This window comes from Lepidochelys kempii, chromosome 3 (assembly GCF_965140285.1).
Source record: "Lepidochelys kempii isolate rLepKem1 chromosome 3, rLepKem1.hap1, whole genome shotgun sequence".
Classification (NCBI taxonomy): domain Eukaryota; kingdom Metazoa; phylum Chordata; order Testudines; family Cheloniidae; genus Lepidochelys; species Lepidochelys kempii.
This window is the reverse complement of record NC_136382.1, coordinates 120,650,169-120,664,179: the sequence shown is the minus strand read 5'-3', so window position 1 is coordinate 120,664,179 and position 14,011 is coordinate 120,650,169. Positions and strand designations below refer to the sequence as shown.

Here is a 14,011-nt window from a genome sequence, read left to right as displayed (position 1 = left end):
AAAGTCAGCAGCCAGTTCAAACAAGCCACAAACACAACAGTTTGACACACTACTAAAAAAAATGACCCTGCTTTGTAATGATGTAATGTAATAAAATGTTACCCTTACTGTATACAATTCCTTTTGTCTGGGGGTCTCGGAGTGCTTTATAAACACTAAAGGATTAAGTGTAACATTTTCAGAGGTGCCTAAAGGCCAGACTTTTAAAGATATTTAGATGTCAAAAGATGCAGATAGATACCTAGTGGAATTTCTAAAGGCACCTAGGCACCTAACTCCCAATGAGATTGAAACACAAGGGGAGGAATGGAGGAGCATGAATAAAACTGATATTTAGGGACAGATTTTGTGCTGTCTGGTGAGAGATTCAGTGCAGAAGGCCACCTCAGGGTGAGGTGATTTTATGCCACCGTCACACACTCTGGATTCTGGGATGCTGTAAGGGCCAAAACACTCGTCAGCATCAGTTAGTGCAGCCCTGAGGGTTTCTCTAACTTATAGCAGCCTTCCCAGCCCCACCTATGGACTGCTACACCAAGGCTTGTGAAGGGGTGCAGTATAAGGCCAAGTGGGAGCAGAATCAGCCACTTAGAATTCCCCACCAGATGATATATGAATGGCCAAATATGGGACCTAAACTACTTGGCAGTTCCATTCGACACTAACAAATAATAGATTCATAGTTTCATAGATGCTAAGGTCAGAAGGGACCATTATGATCATCTAGTCTGACCTCCTGCACAACGCAGGCCACAGAATCTCACCCACCCACTCCTGCGAAAAACCTCTCACCTATGTCTGAGCTATTGAAGTCCTCAAATCGTGGTTTAAAGACTTCAAGGAGCAGAGAATCCTCCAGCAAGTGACCTGTGCCCCATGCTACAGAGGAAGGTGAAAAATCTCCAGGGCCTCTTCCAATCTGCCCCGGAGGAAAATTCCTTCCCGATCCCAAATATGGCGATCAGCTAAACCCTGAGCATACGGGCAAGATTCACCAGCCAGATACTACAGAAAATTCTTTCCTGGGTAACTCAGATCCCACCCCATCTAACATCCCATCACAGGCCATTGGGCCTATTTACCATGAATATTTAAAGATCAATTAATTACCAAAATCATGTTATCCCATCATATCATCTCCTCCATAAACTTATCGAGTTTAATCTTAAAGCCAGATAGATCTTTTGCCCCTACTGCTTCCCTTGGAAGGCTATTCCAAAACTTCACTCCTCTGATGGTTAGAAACCTTCGTCTAATTTCAAGTCTAAACTTCCCAATGACCAGTTTATATCCATTTGTTCTTGTGTCCACATTGATACTAAGCTTAAATAATTCCTCTCCCTCTCCGGTATTTATCCCTCTGATATATTTATAGAGAGCAATCATATCTCCCCTCAACCTTCTTTTATAGTTAGGCTAAACAAGCCAAGCTCCTTGAGTCTCCTTTCATAAGACAAGTTTTCCAATCCTCGGATCATCCTAGTAGCCCTTCTCTGTACCTGTTCCAGTTTGAATTCATCCTTCTTAAACATGGGATACCAGAACTGCACACACTATTCCAGATGAGGTCTCACCAGTGCCTTGTATAACGGTACTAAAACCTCCTTATCTCTACTGGAAATACCTCTCCTGATGCATCCCAAGACCGCATTAGCTTTTTTCACGGCCATATCACATTGGCAGCTCATAGTCATCCTATGATCAACCAATACTCCAAGGTCCTTCTCCTTTACTTCTAATTGATGCATCCCCATCTTATAACTAAAATTCTTGTTATTAATCCCTAAATGCATAACCTTACACTTCTCACTATTAAATTTCATCCTATTACTATTACTCCAGTTTACAAGGTCATCCAGATCCTCCTGTATGATATCCCAGTCCTTCTCTAAATTGGCAATAACTCCCAGCTTTGTATCATCCGCAAACTTTATTAGCACACTCCCACTTTTTGTGCCGAGATCAGTAATAAAAAGATTAAATAAGATTGGTCCCAAAACTGATCCTTGAGGAACTCCACTGGTAACCTCCCTCCAGCAGGACAGTTCACCTTTCAGTAGGTCCCGTTGTAGTCTCCCCTTTAACCAATTCCTTATCCTCCTTTCAATTTTCCTATTGATCCCCATCTTTTCCAATTTAACTAATAATTCCCCATGTGGCACGGTATCAAACGCCTTACTGAAATCTAGGTAAATTAGATCCACTGAGTTTCCTTTGTCTAAAAAATCTGTTACTTTCTCAAAGAAGGAGATCAGGTTGGTTTGGCACGATCAAACTTTTGTAAAACCATGTTGTATTTTGTCCCATTTACCATTGACTTCAATGTCCTTAACTACTTTCTCCTTCAAAATTTTTTCCAAGACTTTGCATACTACAGATGTCAAAATAACAGGCCTGTAGTTACCCGGATCACTTTTTTTCCCTTTCTTAAAAATAGGAACTATGTTAGCAATTCTCCAATCATATGGTACAACCCCTGAGTTTACAGATTCATTAAAAATTCTTGCTAATGGGCTTGCAATTTTGGGTGCCAATTCCTTTAATATTCTTGGATGAAGATTATCTGGGCGCCCCGATTTAGTCCCATTACGCTGTTTGAGTTTCGCTTCTACCTCATATATGGTAATATCTACCTCCATATCCTCATTCCCATTTGTCATGCTACCATTATCCCTAAGATCCTCTTTAGCCTTATTAAAGACTGAGGCAAAGTATTTGGTTAGATATTGAGCCATGCCTAGATTATCCTTGACCTCCACTCCATCCTCAGTGTTTAGCGGTCCCACTTCTTCTTTCTTTGTTTTCTTCTTATTTATATGGCTATAGAACCTTTTACTATTGGTTTTAATTCCCTTTGCAAGGTCCAACTCTACTTGACTTTTAGCCTGTCTCACTTTATCTCTACATGTTCTGACCTCAATAAGGTAGCTTTCCTTGCTGATCCCTCCCATCTTCCACTCCCTGTATGCGTTCTGCTTTTTCTTAATCACCTCTCTGAGATGTTTATTTTAAAACAGATACACTACCACTCAAAGTCTTACCCTGAAATTCAGAAACCCCAGAGAGCTTGGGAGAATCCAGCAGCCAGTCTGTTAACTCACTGGTACCAAGGATGTTGCTTCTAAATTGTTTGCCTCCATTTACATTCCAGGTCCCCATGGCAACACGAATCCGCTTGAAGCACGTGAATTCAAACTGACGCTCTGACATGGCCTTCAAAATACTGGGAGTCACTGATGGACAGAGAAAGTAAAAACAATTTGCTGCAGTGGAATAAATGGTACTATGTCAGTGACATGTAGACTTACTGTGAAATAATGATAGTTACCTTACTGGCATCAGTGCAATAACTAAAAAAGTAATTCCAGTGGAAATAACAATAACTGTGTAAGTGAAAATGATGCCACCAATTTCTTTCCTGGTAACTGGGTGCAGTCACTGAAATGAGTTGTACTAGTGGAGGGGAAGGGAAAACAGGACTTTCACAGTGACAAACTTGAAGAAAATATATTCAAAATATATGTTACTAGAATTTTCTAATCCTTTCCCTAATAATGACTGAATAATACGGTTTGAGATTGGTCTTTCTTGAGATTTTCAGCTTGGCCCACAAAATGATGGTTGTGTCACAATTTAAGAACCAAACCCAAGACCCATTAGATTTTTTTGGTGCATACTGTTATACACTAATTCTGAAAAACTATCATGAATTTGGATCTATATTCTGATATGGCCAGGACTCCACATAAGACCCCACCATCTTGATTATTCCTGATTGGTCCCCATTTTAGCCTTGCTTTAATCAGACTTCCTCTCTCTTTTTTTTTTTGGTGGGTGCAAATAATTAAGAGTGTAATTTTTTGACCACCATTATTTGCAGGAGCAATTTAGATAATTTCAGCATTTAAGTAACTGATTTGCACGTGCAGTCAGATATTTAGACACCTAAATGGCCTAAAGAATCCAGAAATTGCAGGCACAAAAAGAGGGGCCAGTTTGTAAAAAAAATCTGGTCTCAAGACAATTGCCCATGGTCAAAGAGTGAGTCAGGGACAAAGCTGGAAAAAAACCCGCAGAAATTCAGACTTCTAATCCACTCTTCTAAACAGTAGACAACAACTTCCATCAGCACAGATTATCATCAGTGAATGAGTCAACCTATGCAGAAGTTTAATTGAATATTTTGGGAAATAAAAATAGTGGAATTCAAGCACATGCTGTGGTGACTTGAAAGCATTGCCTCTATACATCAATGCCTTTGTGCAACTTCTGTTTATTTCTAGACTCTTCAAAAGAATGCAACTGGTCATCTAGAACATCTGGAAGCGAACACAAGACAAAGAAGATAGATTTACATCTGACTTACCCAGCAGAGCTGTGCTGTCCATAAGCATCCTTCCTTTGTCTGCATGTTCCTCGCTGAAGAAATCACCCATGAGTAGCAACTTGATGGCTTCCTGCTTCACACTGTCAAAGAAATTTGACTGAATGGTGCGTGACACAGCGCGGGCTCCATCCTTGAGCTTCCCTACCTGCATTAGGCAAAAATGTTCAACACAAGTGACCTTTGCAGTGATAGTGTAGACTTCCTTTAAAGTCACTCATGAATAAGCAGCTCTGATATTCTCCTTTACCTTGGCTTTCCCCTCCAGGGCACGACTGCCTGTAAACACTTTACTTAGATTGTGACCATTGAGAGTCCACATTGCCTTGTAGGACTCCACAAAGCGGTCAACAATAGACTTTGAGTTCAACCCTAGGCTTTCTAACTGAGTGTGCAGAACCTGGAGTGAAGACAGAAAGAGAGGTGAGGAAAAGCGACTTTTCATATTTCATTTCCCCCCCGCACCTCTTGTAAGAAATTTCACCCAGCCATCATTCTATAGTTAAACTAATGCAAGTATCTTAATGATGGAAAGACAGAGCTAGGAGACCTCCCTCTTGCCCTTTCTGGTAAAGCACAAAATACAAGCAGAGTGCGTGTGTATGTGTATGCAAGACCATTAATGAACTCACCTCAAGTGCAATGAAGGACTGTACGCTATTTGTACGATCAAGACAGTCCAGGCAATTCATTCGCAAGGTACCTGTCTGCAGACTTCAATAACCAAAAAAAGAATAGAGAGAGATACAGCAGGTTATTAGGAGCCTCCACATCCAGTTGTTACTGATAAACTATTGTTTTCTTTTATCATCAGAAACATTTAAGTTAGAAAGTCAATAAAAATGGCATTTGATCCACAGGTAGATAAGACCAGATTTTCAAACACTCAGCCTGGATTTTTCCACCCACATTTTGTAGGTGCAAAACGCTTGCCTGCTCAATTTATTTCAAGTACCCAACTGTGCCTGCAAAACCACACCTGCAATTATATGTGCGATGCTTGCAGACCAGGTGTTAGCTCACTCCAAGGCCCTAGGCCTCACTGAAAACCTGTCTGGCTGACCTGTGTGTTAGTATTGCTAAAAAAAGGTATTAGATTTATAAAAATGCGTTCAGACTTTAATCTCACTTAAGACATCTGTATCCCATGTTACACGGTAATATTTAAGTGTTTGGTCTGTAACTACAAGAGTATTTGCTTTAAAACCTTAAACCCCCACAGTCAGGAGAGAAGCACTACTAAGTGTGAAATGCTTGTTTATCACAAAGAGGTGTCATCTCCTCTCCAGAGGAGCCACTGTCGAACATCAGGGGACAAAAGACTTTGTTGATTGCTCCTCCTACACCCATGAAGAGGAGATGTGCACTAATTTATCCCATCAGCTTGAGCTCTGGCGGAAGGGAATAAAAATCCCTGTCAAGAAGAAATTCTTATCTTATGCTGCTTGGACATCAGGGAGAGGGCAAGACTTCTAAGCATAAGAAAGGGATCACTGGCTGTTTAGCTTGGATTAGCCCTAAAGGACATATAGAGCTTGCTTATTATAGAAGCTTCTATTATCTTTGGAACCTAAAACTGTAACTCATTTGTGTGTGTGTTTACCTGCTTTAACCTTGTAAACGACACTCATTTCTTTTTCCTAGTTAATAATTCTTTAGTTTATTATAGGATTAGCTACAAGTGCTGTCTTTCCTGAGAGATCTGAAGTGAAATTGACCTGGGGTAAGTGACTTGTCCTTTGGGACTGGGAGTAAACTGAATATTATTGTGGTTTTTGGTGTTTTTGGATTATCTGTCACAAAGACAAGCTTGCCTATGCGTTAAGCTCAACTGAAACACCCAAGGGCACTGTCTGTGACTCCATGTTAAAGCTGTTATAGTGCTTGAGGAGTTCTCACTTGACACTTGGTTGGTGAAATCTAATTATAGAACACACAACCAGTTTGGGGTTTGTGCCCTGGTTTGTAACAGTCTGCCCTGAGGTTGGTATTCATGTTTGTGAGCTACTCTAGACAGCTTGACAACATGCACAAGCAATTTTCCAGGGTCAAGAAACTGGAGAACTAGTTAAGGCCTGGTGGTAAATTTGGCAGGGGAAAGCAATCTCAGAACTGTTAGCAATTATCTTTGAAACTCCTGGAGGAGGGATGAGGTCCCAGAGGACTGGTAGAAGGGCAAACATAGTACCTATTTTTAAAAAGGGGAACAAAGAGGACCCGGGAATTATAGACCAGTCAGCCTAACTTTGATTCCTGGAAAGATATTGGAATAAATTATTAAACACTCAATTTGTAAGCACCTGGAGGATAACAAGGTTATAATGAATAGCAATCATGGATTTGTCGAGAACAAATCATGTCAGACCAACCTAATTTCCTTCTTTGCCAGGGTTACAGGCCTAATGGTTAGGGAGGAAGCAGTAGATGTGATATATGTTGATTTTAGTAAGGCTTTTGACTCAGTCCCACACAGCATTCTCATAAGCAAACTAGGGAAACACAGTCTAGCTGAAATTACCATAAGGTGGGTGCACAATTGGTTGAAAGACCATACTCAAAGAACAGTTGTCAATGGTTCGCTGTAAAACTGAGAGGGCATATCTAGTCAGGTCCCGCTGGGGGTGGGGTGGGGGGGCAATCTTGGGTCTGGTACTATTCAATGTTTTCAAAATGACTTGAATAATGGACCGAGAGTGTATGCTTATAAAATCTGAGGATGCTTGTTTATCACACCAAGCTGGGTGGGGTTGCAGGCACTCTGGAGGGCAGGACTGGAATTCAAAAAGACCTGGACAAATTAGAGAATTGGTCTGAATTCAGCAAGATTAAATTCAATAAAGACAAATTCAAAGTAGTTCACTTAGGAAGGAAAAAATCAAATATACAGCTTACAAAATGGGGAATAACTGGCTACATGGCAATACTACTGAAAAGGATCTGGGGGTTATAGGGGATCACAAATTGCATGAGAGTCAGCAATGTGATGCAGTTGTGAAAAAGGCACATGTCATTCTGGGGTGTATAAACAGGAGTATTGTAGGGAGGAAACTGTCTCGCTCTACTCAGCACTGGTGAGGGCTCAGCTGGACTATTGTGTCCAGTTCTATTTTAGGAAAGATGTGCACAAACTGGAGAGAGTCCAGAGAAGAGCAACAAAAATGATAAAAGGTTTGGAAACCTGACCTACGAGGAAAAAGGAAAAAAAAAATGGCATGTTTAATTCTGAACAAAGAAGACAGAGGGGACCTGATAATAGTCATCAAATATGTTAAGGGCTGTTATAAAGAGGCCACTGATCGATTGTTCTCCATGTCCACTGAATGTAGGACAAGAAGTAATGGGCTAAATCTGCAGCACGGGAGATTTAGGTTAGGTATTAGGAAAACTTTCTAACTATAAGGATTGTTAAGCTCTGCAAAAGGCCTCTAAGGGAGGTTTTGGTATCCCCACCTCTGGAGGTTTTTAAGAACAGGTTGGACAAACACCTGTTTGGGATGGTCTAGGTTTAGACTTGAAATTAGATCATAGAATCATAGAATATCAGGGTCGGAAGGGACCTCAGGAGGTCATCTAGTCCAACCCCCTGCTCAAAGCAGGACCAATCCCCTACTAAATCATGAAGATGAAGGTTTCTAACCATCAGAGGAGTGAAGTTCTGGAACAGCCTTCCAAGGGGAGCAGTGGAGGCAAGAGACATATCAGGCTTCAAGACTAAGCTTGATAAGTTTATGGAGGGGATGGTATGATGGGATAGCCTAATTTTGACAATTAATTGATCTTTGACTATTAGCGGTAAATATGCCTAATGGTCGGTGATGGGACACAAGATAGGGTGGGATCTGAGGTACTACAGAGAATTCTTTCCTGGGTGTCTGGCTGGTGAGTCTTGCCCACATGCTCAGGGTTTAGCTGATCGCCATATTTGGGGTCGGGAAGGAATTTTCCTCCAGGGCAGATTGGTAGAGGCCCTGGGGGTTTTCTGCCTTCCTCTGCAGCGTGGGTTCACGGGTCACTTGCTGGAGGATTCTCTGCACCTTGATGTCTTTAAAACACGAGTTGAGGACTTCAATAGCTCAGACATAGGTTAGGGGTTTGTTACAGGAGTGGGTGGGTGAGATTCTGTGGCCTGCATTGTGCAGGAAGTCAGACTAGACGATCATAATGGTCCCTTCTGACCTTAAAGTCTATGAGATTTACTTGGTCCTGCCCCAGCCGTTGGGGTTTCTATGATTCTATATGATGGACTCATTGGTCCATGTAGTCCATTATCGTACACCAGTGTCCAGTATCTGATGCTTGAAAGGAATGTAAAAACCAAAAACAAACAAAACTATACACCACCCAGAGACAGGTACAGTGCTGTAACTGCGGGAGGGAGGGAAGATTCCTTCCTGAACCCAGTAAATCAGCTTCCACCCTGAAGCATGACATTTGATTATACTTGTTATCTTGCATAACTATAAATGTTGTTAGTGGTCATGAAGAAGCATCCCAATACAGACGCTAAACAAGCAATGAAATATCTGCTCTTTTCAATGTACTATCAAAATAGTTTCTTTCTCCTTCCTCCTAAAATTATAGTGGTTATTTACAGGAAGGCTAAATGTTATTTATCAGCTCACTCTCAGATCCTCTTGTACACAACAGGCACTTCCATTAACAAAATCTATCAGTACAGCCAACAAATCAATATTTTCAGCATCACTTGCTACAAATACTTATAGTTGGACCTATAGTAGAAAGATGGACTCTTTCTACCACAGTAGCTCAACAAGTTTTATAAAAGCTAAACTAAGTCTGTGAACAGGATATTTATACTCTATGAGGAAAAACAAACCTGAGATGGATCTGGTATTGTGTCACCTAATTAAAATGATTCCAAGAGAGAGAGCCTCACAAAGTTAACTGAATTTGTGAATCAGAACTACAAGTAGTAAAATAAAATGGACCGGGGTCTAAATTTTCAAATGGCCTCTGTCTTCTGGACACAGAAAAATATTTGCACAAGCCCATGTGTACAAATGGAGGCTACTTGAAACTTTGAACCAACATGTTTTTAAAACATAAATAGCACAGAAAGCTACAGCAGTCTCCAAACAAAGTGATGAACTTGGTTCAGTAGATGGCATGATTTGTGTATGGAAAGTGATAAAGGGGCAGGGACACTCACCGGGCAGGTACATTCTTGCCCTTTGTGAAGATGCCAAATTCATCCCAGTGCAACTTTAGCTGAGGCCTCAACAAATTCTCCAGCTTCTCTATTTTCCCACCTTTTGCAAGCTGATGGTAGTCAAAATTAATCATGGGTGTGTCTGCAGCATGGGAAGAGGCCCACAGCAATTTCTGTTTGAAAAGGGAAGAAGGAAAGCAAATTCTACTTACTTCTACAGCCCAGATATCAATATCTGCATGCCTTATACTGTTGATAAACTTTAATCATGGCTTTCATATAGAGAAGTCTAGAGGGAAGTACATTATTTTGTTGTATGCTTTTCTAATGCAAGTTCCTTGTTTTTTACTTTCCAAGAGTAAATTGGACTGTTAGGGCCAAATTTTCCTATGTGGGAACCTAAGTTGTAGCTGTAAAATATAAGCGTAAGCTGGTTATGAGTGTGTAACACAAGCAACTGTGCACATAAGTACCTATATGGCCTCAACAGTCTAGCTTTTAGAGCAAAAAAAATTTAAGACGTTACAAACCAAAAGCATACAATGAAATAATGTTAGTGATAAAGATAAAGCATGATACTTTCCTCATTCCTCATATGACTGCACATGATGTATGTACGATCATCTTATATTTTATTAACATACATCATGCACTTTTCAGAATTCTATCACAAACCCATGAAGTAGTGAGAATAGCTTTAACTCTGAATATTTATGGCCTTTTCCCCAGAATGGACACTCTTATTCCAGTTCATGAGTGCCTTTTTTCCATGTTGCTTATGTTGCTTGAGAAGGGATTTAAACTAAACTGAAAAACAAACAAACAAAACAAAAAAATGCTCTGATACCAAACTAAGAATGTCTCCACAGGGCTATAACTATATCAGTATAACCATTAAAACTTCCCTGCATAGACAAAGACAAAAGGTATTGTATGTAGTTTAGTGAAGAGGTGTATTTCATTGTACTGTTATCAGAGTCAAACACACTAATAAATTTGTTAGTCTCTAAGGTGCCACAAGTACTCCTTTTCTTTTTACGGATACAGACTAACAAGGCTGCTACTCAAACACACATCTGTTTCTCTGGTAACTGTCCACATTTCAGTTTGTACATTTACATTTGACTGTACTGGTAGTATTCTTGGGAATGATATCTCACTACTACCTCAGTGCAAACCATTGTCAAAAGTATTGCACCCCATACACTGTGGCTTTGTTTTTAGTACAAACATAATTGCAGTCTGTTATAGTGGTTAAGAAATGCTTGCAAAATCATTGGGAAAAATACTGAATTTCATCTTCTGCTACCAAGTAATGGTGGAAATTCAGAGGCATGGTACTGAATTAAAAAACAAACAAACAGAAAAGAAAAAAAAGATTTTTCTGCATATACTAATGATATTGGAGACCATCCTACTCAGATCAAAGGAAACTAGCAGCAACTGCAATGAACATATTTTAAAGTGATTTAAATAAAACTTTAAGACTGAGGGAAGAAATGAAAGGGAAGGGAAGGGAAGGAAGGAAGATGGGAAATTAAAGTGGATAGTGGAAGATAGAGAAGCAAGGAGATAAGCTTATGACAAAAGGGAAATGAGGGTCCCATTACTTATACTGCCTGTAATTTTTAATTTGAGTATTCTGAAATGCACCAAGTTAAACACTGATAGCACATCCCTCCTAACCATTTATTTATGAAGAAACAAATATAATGAAAATGCCCAACGGGTCTCTGTTTTGGATAAATACAGAATTTCAGTATCCAGTGCTGTCAATGCAGATCCTTTCACCTTCACAATAATTCACTTACAATTCTGTTAGTCTGACATACAGTTTAAAAAAAATGGAAATCAACCCAACCCTTTATTTAAAACAAATGAACAAATGCATACAATCTTTATATGACAGATGCACTAAATTCTGATTTAGTAACCAATTTCCTGTTCTATGATCATAACAAACAATGTAGATAATTGTAAAGAACTTGTCTAGAGAAAGATGGATCTCATATAAAATAAGGAAGACGTTATTTTTGCACCCATAAACTGTTAATAAGATAATAGTTAGTCCTGCCATGAGTGCAGGGGACTGGACTAGATGACCTCTCGAGGTCCTTCCAGTTCTAGGATTCTATAAATGGTGAGGATAATATCTTCAAGAATGTGGATATTGCATATGCACTACCTAAAATAATCTAAGTAAGAATTCACCAGGGATGTCAGTTTTAGATTCCTGTAGTTCTATCTTGACATTTGTGAGAAGACTGTAATTTTAGAGTAGCAATATTCAGCTCTTAATTATAGATCTCAAAGTACTTTATAAAGGGGAGTAAATAATCATTATTTCCAATTTACAGATAGGGAAACTGAGAGCACTTATGAGTTAACTCTGGGACTTAGGTGGCTAAGTACTTCTGAAAACCCTACTAGTTGCCTTGCTGCAATTTTAAGTGCCTAACTACCATTAAAAATCAGGCCCTAAGTGACTACATCACTTTTGAAATGGCATTTCGGTGCTTTTGAATATTTACCCTAATTCTCTTGAGAGGTTAGTAAAGAAAAAGTGAATACAATTTGAAGAAGTAAGGAAAAAGACAGCCTGATCATCCATTCAGGAAATATTACACACAAAGAGAAAGATGCAATATAGGCAGTGCAGTTTCCTGGACTAACTTCTTCAGATCAGGTGCCCTGAGGCCGATCTCAAGTGATTTTCCCTCTTGAAGAAGCAGGACTCTGACGCTCAGCAATTTAACAAAAGTTGTTGTTATTGTTTTTACCTTGAAAGCTCTGTTGAGCACCTCCTCTCCTCCTCTGCTTCCCAACAGGTTAACAATCACTTGTTTTCCATATTGCTCTTTCAGAAGCATCATATGCCTGCAACAGTAGCAGCAGCAGTACAATCTAGTTTAATATATATCACGTACCAGCCACCCTTTCCAAAACACTTGCAGAAGAGGTCGCTGGCTGCTTGAAGGTTTCAACAGCAGTAGCTCCACAAATATATCTTAGCTTCCTTTTAGTCAGCTTTTACAGTAAAGAACTGCTTTATAGGGCCCTCATTTTCTGTCATCATAGTAACTGTGGAATTAATAACTGGAATGATACTTTACTTTTATTGAGTGTAAAGACTGGAGAGGTAGGACAAGGATACAGAGCTCAGATGATCAATAACATTGTTAGTTTTCATACAGTCCTACGTATGCGGCCTTTTTATGGCCCTGTAACTGCAAGGACTGAGCAAAGCCAATGGGAGTTGAGAGGACTAAGCACCTCCAGGAATCGCTCAGCATCTTGCAGGACTGAACCCTTAGGCCTTGTCTACACTACAGGGGAAATTCAATCTAAGCTATGCAATTTGAGTTATGTGAATAGCATAACTCAAATCAATGTAGCTCAGATCTACTTACCGCAGGGTCCACACTATGCGATGTTGACGTGAGATGCTCTCCCGTCAACTCCCGCTACTCTTCTCGATTAAGAGTCAACGGGAGAGCGATCTGCGGTTGATTTAGCGGGTCTACACCCGCTAAATCGACCGTCGATTGCCACTTGTTGATCTCCCAGGCAGTGTAGACAAGTGCTTAGAGAGTCAGCTATGGTCTGGGATTCCAGACCCAAGGTCAGCAAATGAGTCATTGCCAGATAAATGTCATCAGCCACACCGATCAATTATTTCTGAGCTGCTACATAATTCAGGTTTGTAAAACTATTCGCATTCCACTTGTATGTTTTTAGCAGGCAGGTTGGTGGTTAAGAGTCAGATCTTAGGTAGGTAGATACATGGGCATAAATTCTCCCCTCAACACATGTGTGTATATTGTTTGGGTGTATGTGTGTGTTTATTATAGGAGTTAAACAAGCTCAGCAAGAGCCTTGAAGGGTCCAAACGTAAGAAACCCTGCAGCAGTTAAAGCTGCTAAAGCACTAAAGCAAAGGCCAGGTATTAAACGCACGCTAACACAGCACTAATGAAAAGCTTGCTTGTGCTGCCAGTGCTTGCATGGCCTGGCGATAGTGTTGTTAAAAGGTTACTGTCTCTCTAACTGGCAAGTACATGTCATAGGCTGCATTGATGAGTCCCATGAACAAGAAATAATGTGCCCTGTAAAAGACAAAAAAAATTGGCAGGCTTTCCTGAAAGAAAAACAGCCAAAGATGCTGGTGCTATCTTACAACCCCGATCCTACACTTGGATCTGTGCAGGCAGAACCTTGCTCCACACAGCCAGCCAGCCCCTTTGAATTCAGTGGGTCTCAGCAAAGCTCCAATTGAAGCATTGGAGCCTATTTATGGACTAAGAATGTGACTTTTCATTTTTTCCCCTCCAGATTTGTGATAAAGGGCATCAAAGTGCCCCTACTGTGAACTTAATAGTTACACCAAAATGCCCTCAAGTCCACTTAAAAAAAAGGAAGTAGGATGTTTTAAAAACAAACATATAAAAAGGCGAATCC

At 40.2% G+C, this 14,011-nt stretch overlaps 1 protein-coding gene across 6 annotated transcripts in view; it reads right to left on the bottom strand.

Annotated features, from left to right (window-relative positions):
• SYNJ2 (synaptojanin 2) overlaps positions 1 to 14,011 on the bottom strand; it is a 103,940-nt gene that overhangs the window by 36,794 nt on the left and 53,135 nt on the right. For 5 of the 6 annotated variants that reach the window (XR_012158101.2, XM_073337776.2, XM_073337777.2 and 2 more), the window contains 6 exons: positions 12,335 to 12,431; positions 9,555 to 9,727; positions 5,017 to 5,098; positions 4,635 to 4,784; positions 4,367 to 4,532; positions 3,042 to 3,233 (listed from right to left, as the gene is read on the bottom strand). Coding sequence is in view for 5 of the 6 variants with exons in the window: in XM_073337776.2 (XP_073193877.1) it covers positions 3,042 to 3,233; positions 4,367 to 4,532; positions 4,635 to 4,784; positions 5,017 to 5,098; positions 9,555 to 9,727; positions 12,335 to 12,431 (860 nt within the window). In the remaining variant the exon portion in view is untranslated. The remainder of the gene's footprint in view (positions 1 to 3,041; positions 3,234 to 4,366; positions 4,533 to 4,634; positions 4,785 to 5,016; positions 5,099 to 9,554; positions 9,728 to 12,334; positions 12,432 to 14,011) is intronic. The other variant, XM_073337774.2, reaches the window with a different exon arrangement.